The sequence below is a fragment of the Trichechus manatus genome, unplaced genomic scaffold (genome assembly GCF_000243295.1).
Source record: "Trichechus manatus latirostris isolate Lorelei unplaced genomic scaffold, TriManLat1.0 scaffold00006, whole genome shotgun sequence".
NCBI classification, from domain to species: Eukaryota; Metazoa; Chordata; class Mammalia; order Sirenia; family Trichechidae; genus Trichechus; species Trichechus manatus.
Window position 1 is genome coordinate 5618228 of NW_004443942.1, and position 27151 is coordinate 5645378.

Below are 27151 nucleotides of genomic sequence, written 5' to 3' on the forward strand. Positions count from 1 at the left end.
CTAGACAGGCTTTCTCCCACATTATGGGACATACCTCTTCAGAGGGAGAGCCGCTCCGTTGAAGGTTCAGAGGTAAAGCCAAGGAGGATCAATAAGCATTTCAGAGTATTAAAAGTCATTAAGTGATGCAAAGTTTGCTTTTCCCCATCCCATCCATCTTTTCATCTACTTGGCTTCCTAGATTGTTTTTTTTTTCCCCCTCATCTCTCCCTTATTTGTCTTTCTGTAGACTGCTCTCCTTAATTGGTTCTATCAGAATATTAAATGAGGTCAACTGAAATACTTTTAATATTTATTGAATTTTAAGCACTTCATTCTTATTTTTCAAAAGTTGGTTCTTTCCTCTGAAAAACGCCAAAGTTGAAAAACAAATTATGGCAGTACATACAGCCCTAAGAAGCAACATCTCTCATCCTACTGTTAAATGTAACTTTCTTAATAAAGGTAAACATGCTTTGGTATTTTTGATCACTGATCAGTCTTTATCTCCTCCCACAGGTGAGAACCCCCACATAGGTATAGATATGATAGATAACGACCAAGGCTCAAGTAGTCCCAGCAACGATGAAGCAGCAATGGCTGTCATCATGAGCCTTTTGGAAGCAGATGCTGGACTGGGTGGCCCTGTTGACTTCAGTGACTTGCCATGGCCACTGTAAACACTACCTGTTGCTTTGGCAACAGCTACAGTATCCAAGTGCATTACTGGTGGAGTTTTACAGTCTGTGAAGCTTATTGGATAAGGAGAGAACAGCTTTTATGTACTGTCTTCATAAAAGCCATCTCAGAGCCATTGATACAAGTCAATCTTACTATGTGTAACTTCAGACAAAGTGGAACTAAGCCTGCTTCAGTGTTTCCTCATCATTGATTATTGGGCTAGCTGTGGATAGCTTGCATTAATTGTATATTTTGGATTCTGTTTGTGTTGAATTTTTTTAATCATTGTGCACAGAAGCATCATTGGTAGCTTTTATATGCAAATGGTCATTTCAGATGTATGGTGTTTTTACACTACAAAGTCCCCCATGTGGATATTTCTTATACTAATTGTATCATAAAGCCGTTTATTCTTCCTTGTAAGAATCCCTTACTATAAATATGGGTTAAAGTATAATGTATTAGACAGTTAAATATTTTTAATAAATGTTTCCCTTGTTCTATAAATACTGTTCACATTGCAAATAATTAGAAAAAAAACCTACATGCTGCAGGGCTGGATCATCTGTTTTCTACAGTAGGTGTTTAAGGTCAATCCATGCTGATCACATTTGCAGTGCCTTTCTGGCCTTCATAACAATTCTGGGACTTGCCTAATCTCCCTGTGCTACTAACTTCGCTGTATTGTTAAAATAGTTAATTTCAAAATTGTTGCAATTTTAATTTATGTGAGAGCAAAGATGTTACTACTTAAACACAAATTTCAAATCCTCTGAAATTATAAATTCAAGTTTAGATATAACAAACTGGCTTCTCTACTACTACTGGCAATTGTATGGCTTCAAACAGTGACCCCAGCCCCTAAGCGCCTAACTATTTCTGATTCCTTCTTGAACTGGGCCACAAAACATAAAAAACAGCATTTGCATGAATAATTTGCATGAATAAGTAGAGCAGCACATTATAATGGGAAAAGCGCTGAGCTAGTGTATGAAATTGGCTATGAAACTAAGGGTTACTACATGATCCAGTAAAGTCATTTCACCCTTCACATCAGGCTGGACTAGAAAATATTCTCTCTCTTCAGCTCTAATACTGTTTTGGATTTACAGTATATTTTATAGTTAGTAGGAAATCTAAGTGCCTCATCACACATCAATACCAAATTGGAGTCCCTTGAACTGATATTTGATTTCTAGTTATGCTTTCACCAACAAGACAGGAAATCTGCTAATTATGAGGCTAAAAAGCTAGGCATGGTGGTTATAAAGTTGGGTCAGAAACATTAAAACAATGGAATTTTATTTTGATGAAAAACTCGAGTTTACAATCATTTAATAAATGAAGAGCAAACACTTCATTTTCCTATCTGGTAACTCTTAAGAAAAAAAAGCCTCATTAGTAAATAAATATCTGTGAACAGATTAAGGGTAAGGCAGACTGGATAATAAACCACCTCTGATGTTCACACTCCCTGCATGTGACTCACTCTAAAAGCGTGAAAACAGCACTGGAGATATCTGAACTGATAAAATATGGGCATGGAATTGCATCCTGATCATTCAGATAAGCCCAATGATAAATACTCATCTTGTGCTCATCAGTGGGCAGCAAACTATACACATCTCACTGGAGGGATACTTTGATAGAAGCACTTATTTAAGTTATATTGTGCATCACAACTATAAAAATGGCTTGAATAGCTCCATTTAACCACCATTTATAAAGTGCAACTATATAATATTCTGCATTTTCTCTGGGGTGTGACCAATATCAGTTTAGACTAAAGGTACCCCAGCTGCCAATTTCCATCACTTCTGAAAAGATCTAGCTGTGTGAAAAAGGACTGTCCCCATACAAAGAACCAATTTCAGAAACCTACTGGTAAACAAATACATTTATATAACTGGAACCCTCAGGATGCTAGAGTCGTCCTCATTTTAAAAAACCATTCAGCTACCTTTGGTCTTTAAAAAAGCCTACACTGCAATATCCTAAACATTGTTATGTGCATCTCACAACGAAGAAGAGTGGCCTTGCAGTGCAGAATGAGGAGAGTACAACGTCACTGTGAAGAGGAACATGCTATGGTTTCAAGGAACATCGGCATCACAGCATTGGATTCTGTCCGTCAGGATCGAGGTCATTGTTGCCAGAAGGGGGATGCATAGGGAGAATATCCAGCTCATCCACTTGTGGAGTTGGGTGCATGACTACCAGCTGGTCCTGGGGAATGTCTGCGGCAGCTGCTGCAAGGTTGGTAATAGATTTACTCTTTACACATTGAAAGTCTACATGCCTACTTTTTCCTTCTTCCTTCTCCCAGGACATTCGAATAAAGGGTCTTTGGACATAGTTGTAAATCACTTCTGGGCGGCCCCCAGGCCTTTTCTTTACTTTTTCTTTGTAGGTAGGATATCCTGGAGGAGAGAAAGTTTTTAAAAACTGAGGATACACACAAAAACACCAACATTTCTCACCCAGTTTAGCCTAAAGAGAACTTTTCTACTGTAGATCCCAAACAAACGGAAATTAAATCAAGGAAGGAAAACCAGTATTCCATCCACCTAATCAATTAAGGAAACCCAAATCCTACTGATGTAATTCACATCCTCTCAGCCACTCAAGACACCAACTACTAGAAAAACATTCTTAAAGTGGGAGTATGAAGGGATGCGTCTGCAGTACGATGGTATGTAATCTGGTGCACATCCTGGGCTCTCGCTGTGATATCCTTAATATCCTTGACCCATTCCCTGTACGGATTCTCTGGCCTCACGGCTACAATTTACTGCCACATTAGCCTTCTACTTTCCTTAATCCTAAATCTCATCTTTATATTGTTCTGGGTTTTTTCTTTTTTAATTACAAAGATCTGTGGAGCTCTCCAGTTTCACTGGTTCTGGGTACTTCCTTACCTAAGTCAGCAAGGCCAGTATTTTAACCTCCTGTATCATTTAAAGGAGCCCTGGTGGCGCAGTGGTTAAAGCACTTGGCTGCTAACCAAAAGGTTGGAGGTTTGAACCTACCAGCCGCTTCACAGAAGAAAGATGTGCCAGTTTACTTCTGTAAAGATTACAGCCTTGGGAATGCTATGGGGCAGTTTTACTCTGTCCTACAAGATCGCTATGAGTCGGAATCGACTTGACGGCAACAGGTTTTTAATGGTCTTCTATCTGTTGTCTCAGATAAAGGAAGTTAATTTTTATTATTTATAGGTCTACTGCATAAATACTCAATATAATCATTCATCAGACTTTTCCTCAAAGTATTCAAACAATATTTTACATGGAATACAATTTTTTTAACGTTTTCTCAAAAGAAAAGTAATAGAAAATTAAGATGTTTTACCTTCTATTCCCAATCTAATCTTCTTAAGACCCCTCTCCTTCAGAACTGATTTGGCCACATCTCTGTTTTCAATGTACTTGAAAAATCTATACAATTTTGTGCTATAAATAACTGGAAAAAAAAGACAAAAATATTTTATTAAAATCAAAGCATTTAGAGAGGAAGTTCAATTTATCTTGGTCATCAGAAGGGGCTGACAGTTAAAAGCCTAAATCATGGATGGATGCAGTGATGCCAAAGGATGACTAGCCAACATGACAGGACAACAATTCAGTACAGTTAATGTATAAGCAAATGTCTACTTAGGTTGAAACAAGAAAAGCTTTGATAACCAATCAGGTAACCCAATCCATAGGAAGAATCTCCTGAAAGATATATCACATACAGACTTACTGGAATGGGATCTGCCCCAAGTTTCTTCAAATAAAAGAATCAAAAGAAGACATCAATATCACATCATTATCAAGCAGGCAAAGTAAAGGACTTCGCTATGCCTAAAAGGCCTAGTCTGAAGGAAAAAAACTGCCTTGTCAGAGAGTACAAAAGAGACATATTTACATTTCATGGACTGAGCAACTATTAATAATTCCCCAAAAAGGTAACGACCCACCCCACAAACTGTCTTCCATTCAGGCGAACAGCCCCATTTAATATGGATGTTAAAAATGGCAGATTCGAGCGTGTTCTGCCCAGGTTAGTCTGTTTAGAGCAAACTGGCTTTGCAAAGGACAGACATTCCACTAACAACATGTTGAGTCTTCCAAATGTGCTGGGAACTTCAGGGAGTTAGACTGATGGACCTTCCTCGCCTTCTCTTTTTCAGGTGGAGTTATCTCCCTTAAAAGGTGAACTGCAAAGGTTTTTTCAAAAAAAGAATAACACACTCACAAACCAAACATGCTGGTTTATAAGAGCCAATAAAACGAAAATAAAGTATACAGATGCTATTCATGGGGTAAATTTGTGATTATTGTTAAGATTACTGGTTTTTCAAGACAGATTTTTTGATGTCTCAGAATGGATGGTGTCACAAAATCACATTTAGGAAAATCAGGCTGAAGAGCTCTATCTCCTCAAATGAATCCTCTAAGTTGGAAACATCTTGGAACAAGATGAAACATATTTTGACAAATTAAGTAAAAACGCTTTCAGTCCTTTTAAGCTTCAAAGCTTAAGATAAAAAACAAGAAAACAAAAACTGAAATGGAAAGTTCAGTAATTAAAAAGGAAAAACCAGGTCTATTTTAATTCCTGTATCACTGTACTATCATTTCTATGTTCTATATTTGGTTCCACTCTTGGAGTCAAACGTTTTGAAAAATATAAATTATAAGCTCATCCATTCCTCTCTCTTAACAGAAAATAATTTAGTATACTTCTTTTGATTCTTGGTAATCTTTAATTTTTCCTGTATTTTATTCCACATATTATTATAGAAAACCATTGTTAGCAAAGAGCCTAGAACTGAGTATAGCAGAAATACCTATCACTACAACTAGCTACAAAAGAATCATAACACTTGTTTAAGTACATCATTCAAAGAAAGCATCTCAATGTACCATATTTTTACGAAAATAAGGCAACATGTAAAAAAAAATTGGCATAGCGGCGCTTATGAAAATTCCTCACGGGGGAGGAGGCATGGTTAGCAAACAAATGTAGAAGGCATGTGTTATTTACGTAAATACACAGTAACCCTGCAAAGTGCTACCATAACTTGTGTTAAAATAATCTTTTGAAAATATTGAGAAATTAAAAAGAATATCATTTGGAATCTGTTTTGTTTTGCTTTCAGAAAAGGGTAAGTAAATGGAAGAATCAGAGGCTAAAAGGTTTTGGTACTTTTCTATATTCTTGTGGAAACCCTGGTGGCATAGTGGCTAAGAGCTACGGCTGCTAAAGGTCAGTAGTTTGAATCCACCACGCGCTCCTTGAAAACCCTATGGGGCAGTTCTACCTTGTCCAGTAGGGTCACTATGAGTCAGAATCGACTCGACAGCAACGGATTTGGTTTTTACATTCCTATACTTTTCACTTAAACCCTAATCCTTACTGAGTCAACAGACGAGTACAGAATTATATCAAGACGCTGGGCTACTTTATTCAGTTCCTCACATCATTCTGTCAATTCTCTCTTCTTCTCAATCTATGAAATGTCAAAAATACTCCACTGGGTTCATCAAGGAAAACAATTACAAGATAAATTTTCTAACAAAAAAAAAATCAAAAGGCTGTAATCAGAAAAAGACTGGAAGTGGAAAAGGAAAGTTAGTCATTGCTGCTCAAGATATGCTATTTTGGTCAGAAATACCTAAAAGAACTATAGTTCCACAAAGCTTTCTGAAGGGTCAGAAACACGTATCGACTATTAAAAAATGACTATCTTAGAACTTAAAGTTACCTTCAAAATCAATGAGTTGAATCTTCTCATTTTATATACAAACAAAAATTCATTAAATAAATAAAGCTTAAACAACATGTGTACTACTGTTTCATGAGAAACTATTGTTCTGTAAGCCTTCACCTGAAGTACAATAAAATATAATAAATAAATAAATAAATAAAGCTTATTTTTTATAATAAGGACATCTACCCTCCTGGATGCTTCTAAATGCAAAGAAGAAAAATCCAACAAGATCCAGATACTTAGCAAAGAGCAAATCATTTCTGTGTATGGCAGGGGTGAGAAAACTTTTTCTGTAAAAGGCCGGATAGTAAATATTTTGGGCTTTGCGAGCCATAAGGTCATTGTTATAACTGCTCGACTCTGCCACTGTAGCATGAAAGCAGCCATAAACAAAATGTAAATGAATGGGTGTGGCTGTATGCCAATAAAATTTTATTTACAAAAACAAGTGGTGGGCTGGATTTGGCCCAGAGGCTGTAGTCTGCTGAACCGTGGTATGTGGTAAGAGTTCAATGTACTTTCCTTAAAAAAACTGTCCTTTGATTAATATTATAAAAGATAAAGAGATAATCTGTGATGATTCAAGAGACAGAAAACATGCCACAATACTTACTTTGTGAATATTCTTCTCCCATCTGTGGTGGATACTCTTCATCCCAATCAACCACATCATCGTCTGTAAGCACCACTATGTGGCATTCTCGTTCCCCACTCTGGGCACTAGCTACCATAAGAGGGAGGATCATTTCTTCCAGATAAAATTCAAATTGTCTACGAGCACCATCATTTGATAACTCATGCATTAGGGCACCTGAAATGAAACCCACAAAAATATCTTCATTATTTTGGAAGGCTGATAAGTAAACAGCAGAAGTAACGCACAAAAAAACATAGCAAATTAGTTCAACATCTACTTTGGGACACTACAGGCAATATAGTAGTTTTTCTTTAGTCACTAACTTTTCCTAGGGAAGAGTTGTTATAGAGTTACAGAATCTTATAGCAAGAAGGGCCAATTAATGGCATCCAGCACAACCCCGTATTTTATACACCGTGAAGTAATTTGATTAAGTTTTCAAAACAAATTAATTTGCAAAATCAAAATTAGAAACCCATTGCTAGCCCGGGGTACTTCTGCCTATATTATGTTGTCTTCCATAAATATATGCAATTATGATATGCACACGTATATCTTAAAGATACTTTTCAGATAATCCATAAGAACTAAAATAGCTTCCATATTCCATCTCCTGCATGTTCTCTTCCTCAAAAAAACAGCATTAAGATTTCAGTGTAGGAAGGGAGGTGAGAGGAGAAAGGTCAACTGGTTTTAGGATAAAGAAGGTAAAAGAACAAGCTTATGTGCTTAGGTTCTATGACAGAAGAGTGAGAAGTCATTTCCTCCATGTACCAATCTTTCTTGCTTCTCAATACAGAATCCTTTCTGCCTAGAACATACTTCCTCTTCCTTCTCCTCCAGAAAGCTTCGCCAATCCCCCACACCTGAGTTAGATATGACTCCTATATGCTTATTTAGTACCTATTCTTTAACACCATAATATATATAATATCTAATATTATATAACTATATATTATATTGGAGCCCTGGTGGTGCAGTGGTTTAGAGCTCGGCTGCTAAACAAAAGGTCAGCAGTTCAAATCCACCAGCTGCTCCCTGGAAACCCTATGGGACAGTTCTACTCTGTCCTATAGGGTTGTTATGAGTCAGAATCTACTCAACAGCAGTGGGTTTGGTTTTTCGGTTATATATTATTATGATGTGATATGATATATACACATGTATAAATGAAGGCTAGGAATTTAATCTAAAATCTTTAATGAGAAGTATTGTCTTTGAGAATTATTTGTTACTTCCATAGTGCTCAGGATAGTATCTTACATAGTAAATATAAAAAATTATAAATTTTTGGATGATCTGATCTGAGGAGTGAAGGCAAACCAGGGCTCCCAACCTAGGAGATGGAGACTGACAAAAAATGAAAGAGGAAGCAGTCAAAGAAAAAATCTAAAAAAAATAAAGTTAAAAAAAATGTGGAAAATTGCACAAGGAACTTACAAAGATCTCTACAGACTTCCATGAATACTCTTCATGGTACTAGAATAATTTAAATTCAATGAAAGAAATATTTGAGGTCTAACTAGGTAAATAGCACTATTTCAGGTTTTTCATTCCAACATATTATAGCTCTACAAACCACTCACACACAAAACATCATACTTACTGAGATCTCTACATTTAATAGTGCTATATTCGAAAGAGATACAAAGATAGTCACATGCTTCTCTTAGTTCAGGAATAGATATGCCATCAGGACAACGGATTATTCCTGTCTTATAATAATCCTGAAAAATAAAAAAGGAATGCATAAAACATCTAGAGCACAAGGTTGTCAACACTTATCATTAAGGTTGGACTGGTAGCATTTTCAAAAACAGTGAAGCTCTGACATCTCAAAGTTGTGGATTTTTAAAGTTAGGGGAACCTCAGTTCACCTAAGAAATTTTAGATTTTACAGATAAGGGAAATTTAGGCCCAGATGGACTCAATGACTTACCTAATCATACAATTATTTAACAGCAGAGGTAACATTGAGACCCAGGTCTACCCATTCTTTATTCATCTCTTCTTTGTACCATATCATGCTAACTAATACATATTTCCCCCACTACAAGTTATTTTTCTACACAACTACCATACATTTTTTAAATAAGGAAGTTTAACAAAAACCAAGGTTTCTCCTAAAGAACTGCGAAGTCATAGTCAAGCATTAAAATATGTAAAACTAGATGCATAACCAGATATTCTTCTTTCAAGTAATATCCCTTGGTGTTTCCCATATTACTGCAAACAATCAATAGTAATTATTTCCAAAATCTACTTTAAAAGTTGTTAGATCTCAGAGTTACAGATAAGTTACTCTATAGCTTAGTCTTAAAAAGGTTTCTTTGTGTCAACTCCATAGGGGGCTAAATGGAAGTGTGGTCAGTTGCAAGAGCACTTTCTAACATGCTTTAAAAAAAAATCAAGACCTGTTTCAAGCTTCTTGAGGTTCAGAGCCACAGTAACACAAACTTCTAAGGCTGCTACAACAGTAGAAGCAAAATGTCTTCTGGTGCTTGTTCGAGTTCTAGCAACCTGATCAAAAGCAACTACTTTTCCTATCTGTCTTCTACCTCAGGTTCCTTCCTCCCTCCCTTCTTCATCCAAAACTCTCAGGAAGCTATGTTTCCAGACTGTGGAATGAATGGTCTGTCACACACTGTAAATCAAATCTTTATCACTGAATTGAAATTACAAATATAAATTCTGTAATAAACCAAAAAAACCAAACACACTGCCATCGAGTCGATTCCAACTCATAGTGACCCTATAGGACAGAGCAGAACTGCCCCATAAGGTTTCCAAGGCTGTAATCTTTACAGAAGCAAACTGCCACATCTTTTTCCCATGGAGTAGCTGGCGAGTTCAAACTGTCAACCTTTTGGTTAGCAGCCGAGAGTTCAACCACTGGGACACTAGGGCTCCTAAATTCTGTAATACTAATTCAAATACTCCTCAAAAAAAGTTAAGACCACACACAAAAAAAGGTTTTAACAAATACATTTTGGAGATGATTTTTAAATGTTCGTAAGTTTCCATATTGCTGGTTACATGCGATAAAATATTAGAATCCTAGTAGCCACATTCATTCTCAGGTAGCAAAAGTGATCAACTCATTGTATTTACGTGAATTAAGGAGGGAGGAGTACTATGACGTCGGAAATGTTACTACTAAATGTCTTGAGAGAACTGCATATGCAGCCTAAGAGATTAATCTAGCCCTATCCTACCTTCCCAAAGGTCATAAAATTCATTTGTTTATATCATATGATCTTTATGGACTAAAATAAAGACGAATTAAATAGTATTTAAGGAAAAATGGTAATACCTTCAAGAAATATCCAAACAGAACTTGGCTTCCAAGTACTTATCAAGAAGGGGTCTTATGGTTAAGTCAATACACACAAAAAACACTCACCAGAATAGCTCGAAACACAGTGGAGCCAATTCCCTCTGCCACCTCATACTCTCCCTTCTCATTGGGACGTGTAAAGTTATGTTCTCTGCCAGACCCAAACATCCTATAATAGGAAATAATGGAGAAATACATCAATAGAGTACTTCCTCCAAAAAAAGGGAAAATCAATATGTACAAAAGTAAAAGGAATTATAATTTAAGCATTAAATTATATCACTAAATTAGTTCAAGAATATTTAGCAGAATTTATTCTGGCTAACTGTGTAAATGAAGGACTATTAAAAATATTTCCTTTTTGATGGGAGGGAACAGTAATATACAGATTCCCCATAGAGTCTTATAAGCAACAATAAAATTAAATGATAAAACTCAGAAGCTAAAGAACTTTCCATCTCCTCCTGCTCAGAAAGAAATAATAAATCTTGTGGAAAAGGTGATTTTTATACTAATCTTGTCAGAAAGAAAAAAGGTAGCCATGTTATCTATGCCCTTCCCTTAAAACCACTGTGGCTATCTTCATTATAAAATCAATGCTATAATGGAGCGCATACAACCAACTAAACTGTGAAGAAGTGGTTGTTTTGCTTTTCATAATCTTAACAATAAATGTAAAAAATCTTGCTCAAAATTCTTATACTTGCCTCTTCTACATCCTAGGAGTGAAAAACAAGCAATCAAGTGCTTGTAGAGAGGACGGGGTAGAGAGTATAGAGAGGAATAAAGAAGTGAAAAGGAGAATAAAAAGTTGAAATAAATAAGCAAAATACTCAATATTAATTATTTTAATATTAATTTTTTATAAAGAAAAACATAAATGGATATGTTTTTTCAAGTAATGTTGTTGGCCTTTAACAGTGACTACTTAGAAAAGAAGCAATCTGCAAAATATGTCCTTTACAATGAAAAGTTTAACGCAATACTCCCAAGGAAACTTAATAATTCTGATTATTTAAGAAAGTTGAACCTTTGAACACAGTAATACCCCATCCCCAAAGTAAATATGGCTGATCTAAGTATTCTACTTAACAATTTCCCAATTTAAATCATTTCCTCTTTTGTTGTAACACAGAAAACTATATCACGAACAAAGCTTTTTTATTTCAAAGTTTCCAAAAGAATGCCAACTGCCTTTTACAGTTTCCATGAATATTAATTTTCATCCCCAAAGATAAAATGTAGTCAATTGACATGAAAAGAAGCCTTCACTCGTTTTAAAAAAAGGACAGTCTTTCAGGAGTCAAATGTCATGACATTTTCTCAAATACTTGAACTTTTTACAAAAGGGGAAAGCTATTCTTTTCAGATTACTATGGGTAGTTTAAAAAAAATTTTTTTTTTAAAGAAAACCCAGCCTAACTGCTGAAGCAAAATTTCAAATACCTTTTTTATTGTGTCTTTCTTTAAAGTTTAGGTAAAAATATAAGGTATTAGTAACAATGTCAAGTCATCCTCCTAGAGCTTCCATTGATAGACCTCCCTTACACTACTAAAAACACATAAAAGCCTATAGTTCAAGCATTTTTTTCTTATAAAGTCCAATGCTACTGTTAAAATATTTAGCTACTCAAAATGTATATAGTATCATAATGCTAGCATTTATTCTATATTCTGAGACAAGACAAATCTCTCTCACACACACAGAGACAATCCCAAATAGTTACTCAGTGCAATCTAGAAATAAAACAACTTTTTACCTCATGTAAGCTTCTATTTCATTTACATGTCCTTTCATTTTATATTAAAGTGAACAGACAAAGATACTGATTTTACAATTACAAAGTATTTGATGCTAGTTTTGGACATATTAAAATAATCAAGTCTATATTGTCTATATCCTCCTCAGATTGTGATTCCCATAACTGCAAACTTTAAATTAAAATTAATCTATTACTCTTAACCAGCACAGGTTAGATGATGACTATTACCTCCTTCATTCTGCAAATGCTCCTTGTTAATGGCATTCTTTTTTATTTTTAAGTTATCTATATCAAACTGACAATTCATGCTGACTTTATAGCTGACCAAACTATTTTTTTTCTTGAAACAGTGCTGATATCTTTCTGTATTTGAGCGCCCAAGTACAGGAAATCATATTATCACTATTAAATTCACCTTGTTAGGCTGAATCTACAGTTTCAACCTGTAGAGATCTTTTGGTATGCTGACTTCATTAACTAATGTATTTACTATTTCTATTGACACTGCAAAGAATGTCAGAAATAAAACCAAGGTCAAGGACTTGGTTCTATTAACTTAGGCAAGTAATTTAACCTCCAAAGCTCCATTCTTTTATCTGTAAAATAGGAACACTACTTTAGGTTTAGGATTTTACTGTAAACCTTAAATGAAAAACTAAAATAAAGGATGTGAAAGTGCTTTGTAATTAGTAATACAAAGATTTCAATAATACAAACCTGCCCAACATTGTATTCGGCTGTGCAGTAAAAATGGATGGGTCTACAACAAATCTAGTGTTATCCACTATTAGTGTCACTCGTTCTGATGTTCTTACATTCCGAGCTCCTTCTTTTGCATTTTCATATACAAATACCATCTCCCCAGGGGTCTTACAGCTACCATCTGAGCTTGACTGACTACTGTTTCTGCTGCTGTTTCCAGCACTGCTACTGGAACCATTTGGGGATGCTTTTTGAGGACGAGGACTGCTTGGACGAGAGGAACTGTGATCTTTTTCTCGTTCTAAAATAGAAAGATGTGAACAAAGTTATACATATTTTCTTTTAAAAATTCAAGATCCATACATTTTAAAATGTTGATTTAAACATTGTTTTAAATGACGGCATTTCTGATTTTTTACTTCAAATAACAAGTATTTTTACAGAACACCATAAACATTAATTTATTTCCCAGGAATAAAACCCAGAACATCAAAATATTTCCTAAATAATAAATTTTTGTTTGTGGACTTTTAAAAAGATGTTTTTATTGACTAATGTTGACCCAGACTGAGATTTATATTAAGGCAAATTTTATGTCATTACTCCACTTAGAAATATATATAAAAAAAGAACCAAATATTCTCACAAGCCAAATAAATAGGCATTGAAAGTTAGTAAAAGAGTAAGAAGAATATAAATTTAAACTATTCTAAACACTAGAAGTATTAATATTATTCTGAGAACACAGTATAAACTTTGGAATCTCACTATGTTAATAAGAGCATTCCAAAACTAGCAATTAATCTCTTCAAAAGGCGGAAACAATTTAACTAACAACAGCAAGAAGTATTTACTTTTTCAAATGACTTTTAACGTCTACCAAATAAAGCAGCTCTAAGATACACTGCTTTCTTCTCATTCTCACTGTTGTTGACTAAAGCACGGCTATAAACCTTATAGGACTACGTGATTATTGTCTGTAATTTTAATAGGTAGAAAATATTGTTAAAATTCAGAAAATTTCCTTTAGATGGGGAAAGAGGAAATAAGAACTAATATTTTGTGAAAAGAAGTTTCCTTTAGAGGCAAGATTACTAACTTTAGAAGGTGACCTAAAAATGTACCTCCATTTCATCAGCTTCATCAGCTTTTGCCAAATTCCTCCATGACTCAGGCTATTTAGAACATTTGGTACAGCATTACTGATTATATAATTAAATTTGCTATCTCCCCAGAGATATTCTGACATCTCCCTTTTATTACCTGTTTCCACAATGCTGGTAGCATCCCAAAAGCAAAATTCACTGAAGTAATAAAATAATTTATTATATCCTCCTACTCTCTTCCCAGGTACTGAACTTTGCATATAACTGTCAACTATTATTTGTACTTTTGTTGATTTCTGGCTTGTTAAGTACTAGTCTGACTTCAAGGACCTCATCTGGGGTAATAATGTTCATTTATAGTAATGAGTAGGAAGCAAGGAAAAGACCTGAATTAGTTCCTGATAAAGTAAAACGCTTTACACCTTCTCTTTCATCTTCTATTTTTATTATTAAATTTGAAATATTGTCAAAATCAAAATAAATAATTCAATGCTGCTAGTTATTCTAGCTTCCACTTCCTTTGTGAGTGTGATTAATTCAGAGATTACTATCAACAACTTACTGTACTACAAACTATTTTAAAATAAACCACCACTTTATATCTCATAAGATGGAAGTCAATTTGCAAGAAAATTTACTATCAGTTTTAAAGGTTTATCAAATTGCTTCTTTTGAAAGACTATCCCAGACTCTTAAACATTTACCTTTAAGTTGTATTTAAGAAGCTGTTTTTTCACAGCAAGAACCAAGTTAAGCTAAAATAGAAAAAACTGAATTGAAGAAACTAATTTTACTCTGAAGTATTACCTACAATTAATTATCAATACTATTTTAAAAAAGTAAATGAATGCTTTTAAGAACTTTGGAAGGTTACTTGAGTTTACATACCAACATGGTGCTGTCGTGTTGGAGAAGTAACATTTCTAATACAAGGAGTGAGCTGAGACTCTGTTCTTTCATGAGATGAATCTCGTGATCTGTCACTTGACCTTCGTCTATCTCTTGATCTCTCAAGTCCCCCACTAGCACCATGAAGACTCATTTTGGTGTGGTCGACGACTCCTTTAGCAACACGTGAGAGAGTACTGATAAATTAGAAAAAAAAAAAAAAAATTTTAACCATAAAAGGAAAATATATGACCACAAATGCTTTTAAACAAAAATCTGATTAACATAAAACCACTAATATTTTGAAGCATGAAAATCAAATGCTACTTTCTAATTCTAAAACCTAGTTTACATGTAGGTTTTACAAATTCTGGAATAATATGTCTTTAAAGATCACGTAATTTAACTCAGTGTCTCTCAAATGAGAAAACTAAAGCCCAGAATGGTTAAATGACATTTGAGTTAGTAGCAGAAAGAGTAGTAGAATCGTAGTTGTCACTGTAGCAGAGATAATCCAGAGCTCCTAAGCATTACTCAATGTTCTTTTGATTTCTTTGACTGGGGGAGGAAAAAGAGAAAGAAGGGCACCACCTTCCAAAACTTAAAAAAACTGAGGTGTGGGGCAAAGTAACTGATCTCCTTGCCAAATAAAATAAGTCTATATGCTAATCTCATTTTGAGAACTCTTTTCAAAACATTATGATAAAGTCTTGAGAAGCATTTCTCTGAAAAACTTAACTGTACTGACTGTGTAAATAAAGTCACAGAATTTAAAAAATTTAAAAACATCTGAAGTAGAATAAATTTACTCACATGAAGTGAACAAAGGGAATGCTGATTAAAATATTCTAGTTCACATAATTTATTCACACAATTGTTTATTAAGTTATATGTAGCACAATGGTGTGCTAAATGCCAATGGAAAGAGAAGCTCCCTCAAGAGTTTTATGATCTAAGTGTACCAGTAAGACACACATAAAAATTTAAACAATTTAAGAATTCCAAATATAAGACTACTAAATATATCCCAACTACATAACTACTAAATGAGTGGTAGATGATAAATACTTCAGAATCTCAGAGGAAGGAGATAATCACTGTAGATTAGCATTAGTCACTGACACAACAGGCTCTGACAAATAGATAAAGATTTCAATAATCAGAATATATGCAGGTAGGAAACAAAACCAAGACAGCCAGATCTAAGGCAATTTGGAAATTTACCATCTTAGCATATACCATAGTTCCTGGTTTAAAAACTTTTTTTTAGAAAAAAAAAAAATGGCTTTAGAATCAAATGGATTTAGAATCAAATTATTCCTTTGATACTTAATTGCTCAACATTTTGAATGTTACTTAATATTTTAGAAGCTTCTTTCCTCATCTGTAAAATGTGGACTGTATTTACATTCTACGGTTAATGTAAGGATTAAATGAGGTATAAGAAGTAAAATGTCCAGCAAAGTACCTGGCACAACAGAAGCACCCATTAAATGTTCACTTATTAGTTATGACAAATGAAGATACTAAAGTTCAAAATTACATGACCTGCTCAGAATCACAAAGTATTTAGGGACAATGCTAATAACACTAGAACCTACACCTTTTGGTTTATTCCCTCCGTAACATTATGAAGCTCTACTTCATCAAAACCACACTAGTTAAAATTTAATCTTCTTGATAATTCAGAAAGCAGTTTTAAATCCTGCAGTCCCTCAGGGTCATCTCCTTTGCTGGCATATTAGCTATAATGCTTTCTTTTGTTATTTTAGTGGTTTCTTTCACATGAAAATCAGTAAATACCTCACTATAACACAGACTACAAAGACAAAAGATAGGGGTGACTTTGTTCCCTGAAAGCTATTTCTACATAAAGCTAAGCTATCAGCCTTTATCAGTCGTTCGTCTCTCATAAACCTACCAAAAAAAAAAAGTACTGCCACCTTCTTTCTAGTGAAAAAAAACACAGTAGGTTTGTATCCTTGGAACATAATCTTTTTCTTCCACAAAACAAACCAAACCCGTTGCCGCTGAGGCAATTCAGACTCATGGCAACCCATGTATTACAGTAGAACTGCTCCACAGGGCTTTTCTTGGCTGTAATCTTTATGGAAGCAGACCTCCAAGCCTTTCTTCCATGGTGTCAGCGTGGGTTCGAACCGTCAACCTTTAGGTTAGTAGTCAAGCACAAACCAAATCTGCGCCACCCAGGGATCTATTCTTCAACAAGGACAGAACAAATCAAAAGGCCCTACTGTGTTTGTTAAAAGCTTAAAGAGTAGTAACACTGGCATTTCTGGCTCATTTTCTAAAATAGAAAAAAGAATTTTCCATACTAATAGAACAAAGATTGTACACAGAAAAATTAATTCCTCAAATTATTCTCGCTGTTAAGTTTGAATCATTTTCAACTACTATAAGAAAGCACATTTTCTAAATGTGAATCTAACTGGTAATTTAATGGATAAGGTACAAACACAACTACAACTAAGACAAATGCAGGCTAAATGTTCAGTTTGAATTAATCAAGCAGATTGACTAACTGAAAAGGCATGTCTATCAAACATCTTTGTAACTGAAATATCAGACATGGCTAAGCATTCTGCTGAAATGTTGGCTTCATTTCTAAACTGCTTAGATTTTAAATGAATGCAAAAGGTGTCATAATACACTTCCATCCTTTCATTCCCAAATAGAATGTACTCTGAATCAGACATTAAAAGTCAGATGTCATAGAAAATTAATTTTGCCCTACCCTTATCTAATTAAATAATTTTAGATCAGGAAAGCACTATAAGGCAAAAGCAATTAATATGTACAAAGGAAAACGAGGACATACAAGTTCAGAGAGGACAACTCTATTTCTGGCTGCATTTAAAGGAGTTTAAGATACATGAATTGAGGACAGGTAAGGAAATGAAGACTAAACCAGCCTCAATATCTGCTTCCAGCCAAGATGAGAGAAACTCTCCTGCTTGAAACAACAACAAACAAAAATACATGAAACAATGGTTTGCAAGACATAGTACATCAGGCAACAAAGGAGAGTAATCCCTGAAAGATGGGGAAAAAAAGTAAGCTCAAAAAATGACCTAAATTACTATCTTGAGAATTTCCAGAGTAAACACAGGGAAGAAGAATCCACAGGCAGAGCTCGACAGACTCTTAGTTACAGATCTGGAACTAAGAGGTTGGGACAATATGTGGCTAGAGTTCTCAGGAAAGAGTACCAGAGAGGGGACAACAGCACAGAGAAAAACTCAGAGATCTGCAGAGAATTCTCCTTGAGTATTCAGCTGAGTACCAATCAATACACACATGTAAGGAAACTACAGACGGCTGAAGAACTAACTCTAAGGATTAGAGGAAATGGTGTCCGCACTCATTATGAGCCAGGAATAATGCTTGTTTCCACCAACCAAACTGGAAAACCTTATAATTCATAGGGTATTGGGAAGAGGATCAGAAGGATCCTACCTCTGAAACGGGAAATAATTAGGCCTATACTGAGTACTGCTCCAGTCCCACATACCAAATTTTAAAAGACCCAGAAGGATGAAAATGTTTCCAAGTAGCTTAACTGAACGCCAAACAAAGCTCAAGAATATTGGTAAGCATACAAAATTATCCAGCACCCAAACAGGGTAAAATTCACAATGTACAAATCCAAACAAAAATTATCAGGTATGCAAAAAAGCAGGAAAACATAATACATAACACGGAGAAAGAGCAATCAAAATCAACCCCAAACTGACACAAATGTTAGAATTAGAGACAAGGACATTAAAAGTTACTGTACCCGTATTTCTTCAAAAAGCTATATACATATAGAAGATAAAAAAGCTGTAAATCAAACTTCCACAGATGAAAATAAAGATATCTGAGAAGAAAAATACACTAAATGGAATTAATGGTAGATTAGACATTACAGAGAAAATATTAGTGAATTTGAAGACATACCAATAGGAAATATCAAAAATCAAACAGAGAAAAAAACAAAAAAGGAAGAAAGCAAGCAAGCATAATTAAGCTGTAGGTCAACTTCAAGTGGCCTAATATAGGAGAAAACAGAGTTCATGAAGGAAAGGAGATGGGGGAAGAAAACATTTGAAGAAATAATGATGTACACTTACAAATTTGATGAAAACTACAAAAAACAGATGCAAGATGCACAGCGAACCCCAAACACACTATAAAGTAAAACCAAAAAACCAGTCAACCTAGAATTCTGTATCTGGTAGAAACATTTTTCAGAAATGAAGAAGAAATACAGACATTTCAGACACAAAAAGAATTCATCACGAGCAGACCTTCACTACAAGAAAAGTTAAAGGAAGTCCTTCAGGCGGAAGGGAAAATAATGCTGATAAAAATATAGATCTACACAAAGCAAAGAAGAACGAGGAAATAGTAACTACGTGGAAAAATGTATTATTTTTTTCTATTATCTAAATCTCTTTAAAAGAAAAGCTTAGACAATAATTATAACAATGTTTTATGGGGTTTATAACATACATGTAAAAGTAAAACGTATGACCAAAATAGCACAAAGTATGGGAGGGGAGAAATGAAAGTACACTATTATAAGGCTCTTATACTACACAAGAAGTGGAATAATATTACTTTAAGGTAGACTGGGATAAGTTAAAGATATATACTATAAACCCTAAATCAACCACTAAACTAAAAAATTACTAATAGCTAATAAGTCACCAAAGGACATAACATGGAATTGAAAAATATCAGTTCAAAAGAAGGTAAAAAGTCACAAGCTAAGAAGTTTCCTGAATACAACCAAACACTTCAAGAAACAAAGTAGCAGGGGTGGGGGTCTGGGGACCATGCTTTCAGGGGACATCTAAGTCAACTGACATAACAAAGTTTATTAAGAAAATGTTCTGCATCCCACTTTGGTGAGTGGCGTCTGGGGTCTTAAAAGCTAGTGAGCAGCCATCTAAGATGCATCAATTGGTCCCAACCCACCTGGAGGAAAGGACAATGAAAAACACCAAAGACACAAAGAAAACATTAGCTCAAGAGACAGAAGGGGCCACATAAACCAGAGACTCCATCAGCCTGAGACCAGAGGAACTAGAAGGTGCCTGGCTACCACCAATGAACCGCCCTGATAGGGAACACAACAGAGAGTCCCCGATGGAGGACAAAAGTGAGGTGCAGAACTCAAATTATAGTAAAAAGACCAGACTTAATGGTTTGACTGAGACTGGAGGGACCCTGGAAGACATGGCCCCCGGACATTCTGGTAGCCCAAAACTAAAACCATTCCAGAGGCCAACTCTTCAGACAAAGATTAGACTGGACTATAAGACATAAAATGATACTCGTGAAGAGTGTGCTTCTTAGCTCAAGTAGATAGATGAGACTAAATGGGCAGCTCCTTTCTGGAGGTGAGATGTGAAGGCAGAAAGGGACAGGAGCTGGCTGAATGGACACAGGAAATGCAGGGTGGAAAGGAGGAGTGTGCTGTCACAGTATAGGGAGAGCAACCTGAATTGTAAACTTTCACTTAAAGCACAATTAAAAAAAAAAAAACTTAAGAAGGTAAAAAGTGACAGACATTCTAAAATTCCTACGGAAATGCACAGGACCTAAAATAGCTAAAACAATATAAAAAAAAAAAACAGAGTTGGAAGAGAAACACAATCTGATTTCAGTACTTATTATAAAGCTATTGTAATGAATATAGTGAGTTATTGGAATAATAATGGACAAGTACCTTAATGCACCAGAATAGACACTTCAGAAAATGAGCCATATACATATACATATGTTGTTCTTTGGTGCCATTGAGTTGGTTCCAACTCATAGTGACCCTATGTACAACATAACAAAACACTGTCCAGTCCTGCACCATCCTCACAATTGTTGTTATGCTTGAGCCCACTGTTGAAGCCACTGTGTCAATCCATCTCCTTGAGGGTCTTCTACTTTTTCAGTGACCTTCTAATTAACCAAGCCTGATGTCTTTCTCTAGGGATTAGTCCCTCCTGATAATATGTCTAAAGTATTTGAGACATAGTCTCACTATCCTTGCTTCTACGGAGCATTCCTGTACTTCTTCCAAAACAGACTTGTTCATTCTTCTGGCAGTCCATGGTATGTTCAATATTCTTCGCCAACACCATAATTCAAAGGCATCAATTCTTTTTCTGTCTTCCTTATTCATTGTCCAGCTTTCACATGCATATAAGGTAATCAAAAACACCATGGGTTAGGTCAGGCGCACCTTAGTCTTCAAGGTGACATCTTTACTTTTTAACACTTTAAAGAGGTCTTTTGCAGCACATTTGCCTAAAGCAATGTGTCATTTGACTTCTTGACTGTTGCTTCCATAGGTGTTGACTGTGAATCCAAGTAAAATGAAATCCTTGACAACTTCAATGTTTTCTGTTTATCATGATGTTGCTTACCGGTCCAGCTGTGAGGATTTTTGTTTTCTTTATGCTGAGGTGTAATCCATACTGAACACTGTGGTCTTTCACCTTCATAAGTAAGTGCTTCAAGTCCTTTTTGCTTTCAGCAAGCAAGGCTGTGTCATCTGCATATTGCATGTTGTTAATGAGACCTCCTCCAATCCTGATGCCCCGGTCTTCTTCATATAGTCCAGCGTCTCGCATTATTTGCTTAGCATACAGATTGAATAAGTATGGTGAAAGGATACAACCCGATGCAACTTTTCTGACTTTAAACCACATAGTATGCCCTTGTTCTGTTCGAACAACTGCCTCCTGGTCTATGTAAGGGTTCCTCACGAGCACAATTAAGTGTTCTGGAATTGCCATTCTTCACAATGTTATCCACAATTTGTTATGATCCACAAAATTATTACAAAAGCCTAAATTGGCACCCTTAATCATGTATCCTCTGAGATTATAATTTTCATCAACTAAGGAATATCAAGGAAGCCCTGGTGGCTTAGTGGTTAAGCACTTGGCTGCTAACCAAAAGGTCAGCAGTTCGGATCCAGCAAGTGCTCCTTGGAAACCCTACGGGGCAGTTCTACTCTGTCCTATAGTGTCACTAGGAGTCGGAACTGACTTGACGGCAGTGGGTTTTTTAAGGAATATCACTTCCAGCACCTGTAATCATGTAAATAAACTCACCTTAAACACACTCTTGCCAAAAGAAAATAAAATATTCCATTTTTAAGTCTTTCAACTTTATAAACTAATACTGCTTCTCTGAGCTTTATAAACTAATACTGCTTCTCTGATTTCTTTATCTAATATCAACTATATGACAGAAGATCAGATGAGCTGTGGAATGACATCAAGGATACCACACATAAAGTGGATGTCAGAATAGACTCTGAAACTTGCTCTTGAATGCAGAGTAGCTAAAGAGAAAAGAAGAAATGATGAAGTAAAAGAGCTGAACAGAAGATTTCAAAGGGCAGCTTGAAAAGACAAAGTAAAGTATTATAATGACATGTGCAAAGACCTGGAGATAGAAAACCAAAGGGGAAGAATACTCTCGGCATTTCTCAAGCTGAAAGAATCGAAAAAAATTCAAATCTTGAGTTGCAATACTGAAGGATTCCATGAGCAAAATATTAAAAAACACAAGAAGCATCAGAAGAAGATGAAAGGAATACAGAGTCAACTGTACCAAAAAGAACTGGTTGACGTTCAAGCATTTCATGAGGTAGCATCTGATCAAAAATTGATGGTACTGAAGGTCCAAGCTGCACTGAAGGCACTGGTGAAAAACAAAGCTCCAGGAATTAATGGAATACTAAATGAGATGTTTCAACAAACAGATGCAGCGCTGGACGTGCCTATTCATCTATGTCAAGAAATTTGGAAGACAGCTACTGGGCCAACCAACTGGAAGAGATCCGTATTTGTACCCATTCCAAGAAAAGGTGATCCAACAGAATGCAGAAATTATTGAACAATATCTTTAATATCACACGGAAGTAAAATTTTTCTAAAGATAATTCAAAAGCAGTTGCAGGAGTACATGGACAGGGAACCATCAAAAATTCAAGCCAGATTCAGAAGGAGACACGGAACAGAGGCTATCACTGCTGATGTCAGATGGATCATGGCTGAAAGCACAGAATACCAGAAAGATGATTATTTGTGTTTTATTGACTATGCAAAGGCATTCGACTGTGCGGATCATAACAAATTATGGACAACATTACGAAGACTGGGAATTCCAGAACACTTAATTGTGCTCATGAGGAACCTGTACATAGACCGAGAGGCAGTCATTCAAACAGAACAAGGGAATACTGTGGTTTAAAGTCAAGAAAGGTATATCACTGCTGATGTCAGATGGATCGTGGCTGAAAGTAGAGAATACCAGAAAAATGATTATTTGTGTTTTATTGACTATGCAAAGGCATTCGACTGTGAGGATCATAAAAAATTATGGACAACATTACGAAGACTGGGAATCCCAGAACACTTAATTGTGCTCATGAGGAACCTGTACATAGGCCGAGAGGCAGTCGTTCAAACAGAACAAGGGAATACTGTGGTTTAAAGTCAAGAAGGGTACGCGTCAGAGTTTTATCTTTTCACCATACTTATTCAATCTGTAGGCTGAGCAAATAATGCGAGACACTGGACTATATGAAGAAGAATGGGAATTAAGACTGGAGGAGGACTCATTAACAACCTGTAATATGCAGATGACACAACCTTGCTTGCTGAAAGCTAAGAGGACTTGAAACACTTATTTATGAAGGTGAAAGACTACAGCCTTTGGTATGGATTACACCTCAACATAAAGAAAACAAAAATCCTCAAGCTGGACCAGTAAGCAACATCGTGATGAACAGAAAATACTGAAGTTGTCAAGGATTTCATTTTACTTGGATTCACAGTCAACACCTATGGAAGCAACAGTCAAGAAGTCAAATGACACATTGCATTAGGCAAATGTGCAGCAAAAGACCTCTTTAAAGTGTTAAAAAGTAAAGATGTCACCTTGAAGACTAAGGTGCGCCTGACCCAACCCATAGTGTTTCTGATTGCCTCATATGCATGTGAAAACTGGACAATGAACAAGGAAGACAGAAGAATTGATGCCTTTGAATTATGCTATTGGTGAAGAATACTGAATATACCACAGACTGTCAAAAGAATGAACAAATCTATCTTGGAAGAAGTACACCAGAATGCTCCTTAGAAGCGAGGATGGCGAGATTTCCTTCATCTCACATACTTTGGATATATTAACAGGAGGGACCAATCTGTGGAGAAGGGCATCATACTTGGTAGAGAGTCACTGAAAAAGAAGATCATCAAGGAGATGGACTGACACAGTAGCTTCAACAATGAGCTCAAGCATTAACGATTGTGAGGATGGTGCAGGACAGGGCAGTGTTTCGTTCTGTTGTACCTGGGGTTTTTGACGGCACTTAACAACAACAGTAACATTTCAACTATCCACTTAACTTCAAAATCATGCTTTGAAGGCAGTCTCTCCAGAATATTAAAAGTCTTACTAAAATGAGCACTGTTGGAAGCAGCTATCTATTTATATCAAACTTTAGAATACTAATCTTACATGAACTTCAGCATATGATGCTGTCACCTAATTAGTTTTAAAATTTTAATTACGCCAAGACATTCCAATGGTAGGCACTTCCCTAAGGACGAAAGAGAAATTTAAGATAGTTTCAACAGGTTTGTTCAGTGAAACCACACAGGCTCCTACAGGGAGGACAATTGCAATATGTACAGAGTTTTAAAAATCCAATAATTCTGCAAAGCTTATAACAAAAACCATGCCATTCTCTCTGAAAGGATAGACTGGTACAGCCAGCCACACAATGGAATACTACTCGTCAATAAAAAAGAAACTACTGACATCAGCAACAATGTGAATAGATCTCAAGGGCATTATGCTCATTGGAAAAAAAAAATCAAAACTCAAGTTTATATACTATATGATTCCTTTTACATAATACTCTGAAAATGACAAAACTACACTGATAGAGAAAAGATCATTTGCCAGAGATTAGGGCTGGGGAGAGTGTGTCACTATAAAGGGGAAACATGAGGGAATTTCTTTGTGGTGATGGAAGAGTCCTGTTTGTAGTGGTGGTTATAAGAACATAAACATGTGATTAAAATATCAGAGAACTGGACTTCCGGCAAAATGGTGCTCTAGGCAGAAGCACCACGACGTTCCTCCACAGCAAAGATCCAAAAGACTACGCCAAACAGAGAAAACAGCAATCCTGAAATCCTAAAACATCAAAAGAAGAGATAAAGAACCCAGCCAAGCACAAAACGGAGTGAGAAAATTGAGAGAACGGAGAGCGAGGAGAGATTCATGTAGAGGTCCCCTACCAGCTAATGCAGTGTGGATCCGCCATCTTGGACTCCTATCGGAGACCAACAAATAGGGGGTACGAAAAAGCAGCTTCACGGAGGTTCCAGCAGGAGACAAAACAACCAGTAATTTGCGATATGTGCTTTCCCACCCGCAACCCTTCTTCACACCCACTCGGCCTCCTCTGCTTCCAGCGGCCACAGTCTCTTGGCCGGGAAGCACCGGGTGCTTGGATTCCACCCGCTCATACTGGCCAGCTCCCTGAATGCCATTTGTTGGCTGCTGGTGTTGCTTTTTAACCTTTCTTTTGATTTCTTCCTTACCTCTCACCACCTCCCCCTCCTTTCGCTCAAATACCTGGCTCCATGTGCCATCTTTGCTTCTTCCTAAGGGGCTGCGGAGCTCTGTTCGGGTGTGAAGCTACTTCCCGGTCTGGGCTGCCACACTGGTGGGATCCCAGGGCTTTTGTTTCCTTGAATTGTTTGTTTGTTTTCCTTTCCTTTTCTCGACTTGTGAGCTCATTCTGGCCAGGTGGTGCCGCATGGCTTGGGACCTACCCCCTCGACATGCACAGATGTGCAGAGGGATCCCTGAGAGCATTTCTTTTCTTGTGGGTTTTTTCTTCCCCCTGCTTTTTTGGGGGCTTTTCTTGTTTGTTTTTGTTTTTTTTTTTAATTTCTTTCATTTTCTTTTCCTTCTTTTTCCCTTTTTGTCTTTCTTCATGACTCAGTTTCTTGTCTCTCTATACCTTCCTTCTCTTCTTGTCCCCTGAATACCCGGCGCTCAGTGCCTCTATGCCTTCTAGCCAGGCTGTACTGCAACACCTGAGAACAACTTACCCAGACCCCATAGCAAACTGGTGGGATCCCTGGGCGCTTTGCTGTTCTTCTTCTTCTCTAATTTTTATTTATTCATTTTTTTTCTTTTCTTTTCTTTTTTCTTCTTCCACTTTTTGTTTTTCTCCATTTCATAGTCTCTTATCTCTCTACTCCAACGGCAAGCTCCCCTAGCATTCGTTTTTGTTTCTTTGTATCTTATTGATTCCTGTTCCTCTCTCTTCTCTCCCATAACCGTCTTAGCTCCACACGTAACAATCCCACCCCCCGCATCCTGCCTACCTGCATCTTGCGCTCAACATCACACCACCAAGCAGCACAGGCATGGCCTACTGGAACCTGCCCTGCACTGATTACCCACCCGCCCTGGTGGCTGTAGTAAGTGCCCCAAACAACCCATCCCAGTAACTCCTCTTCAGCTAGACCTGCCCTGCTGTACCATATCTCAACGACTGACCCTGCCAATTGGAGAAGGAAGCAAAAAGTATTGTGCCCACAGACGAGCAAACAACAAAGAACACACAGCCTGCCTGCTCAGACATAGCCAAATTAAAAAAAAAAGGACGAAACAAACAAATCTACAATCAGTACACGAAAAAAATAACTACTGAATGCCCTGAAGACAGCAGACAATATCAAAACATTTACAAAAACAGGACAAGATGGTTACAGTAGGTATCCAAAATAAAACACCAAATGACCTTCCAGTGGAAGAAAAGACACTAGAACTACCTGATAGGGAATTCAAATCTCTAATACTCAGAATTATCCAAGAGTTCAAGCAAAAAGCGGACAAAAATGAGGAAAAAATACACAAATTCATGGAAAGGGCAGACAAATTCATGGAATATACAGACAAAATAGAGGAAGAATTCAGGAAAACAATGCAGGAACAAAATGCCAAAATAAATTCACAACTAGAAATTATACAAAAACAACGAGAAATCCAAAAGATAAACAACAAGATTTCAGAAACGGACAGTGTCATAGAAGGGCTGAGGAGCAGATCTGAAATGGTGGAAGACAGGATCAACGGAATTGAAGACAAACACTTGCATACAACTCTGTTCGAGGAAAACTCAGAAAAAAGAACAAAGGAAAATGAAGAGACCCTGAGAAGAATGTGGGATACAATCAAAAGCAAAAATTT

General features: G+C 36.3%; 2 protein-coding genes across 10 annotated transcripts in view; one reads left to right on the forward strand and one right to left on the reverse strand.

The window, feature by feature from the left end:
- The window catches only part of BMAL1 (basic helix-loop-helix ARNT like 1), a 119507-nt gene extending 116855 nt beyond the window's left edge, over positions 1-2652 (forward strand). For 2 of the 4 annotated variants that reach the window (XM_023737320.1, XM_023737335.1), the window contains one exon: positions 499-2652. In XM_023737320.1, the coding sequence (XP_023593088.1) occupies positions 499-659 (161 nt within the window). In that variant the 3' untranslated portion in view covers positions 660-2652. The remainder of the gene's footprint in view (positions 1-498) is intronic. The other 2 variants (XM_004369659.2, XM_023737327.1) reach the window with 1 other exon arrangement.
- BTBD10 (BTB domain containing 10) overlaps positions 1935-27151 on the reverse strand; it is an 87623-nt gene continuing 62406 nt past the window's right edge. For 5 of the 6 annotated variants that reach the window (XM_004369663.1, XM_023737366.1, XM_023737357.1 and 2 more), the window contains 7 exons: positions 14852-15048; positions 12873-13158; positions 10459-10561; positions 8662-8782; positions 7032-7229; positions 4012-4122; positions 1935-3080 (listed from right to left, as the gene is read on the reverse strand). In XM_004369663.1, coding sequence (XP_004369720.1) covers positions 2770-3080; positions 4012-4122; positions 7032-7229; positions 8662-8782; positions 10459-10561; positions 12873-13158; positions 14852-15048 — 1327 coding nt within the window. In that variant the 3' untranslated portion in view covers positions 1935-2769. Of the gene's footprint in view, positions 3081-4011; positions 4123-7031; positions 7230-8661; positions 8783-10458; positions 12830-12872; positions 13159-14851; positions 15049-27151 lie in introns of those variants that run through there. The other variant, XM_023737375.1, reaches the window with a different exon arrangement.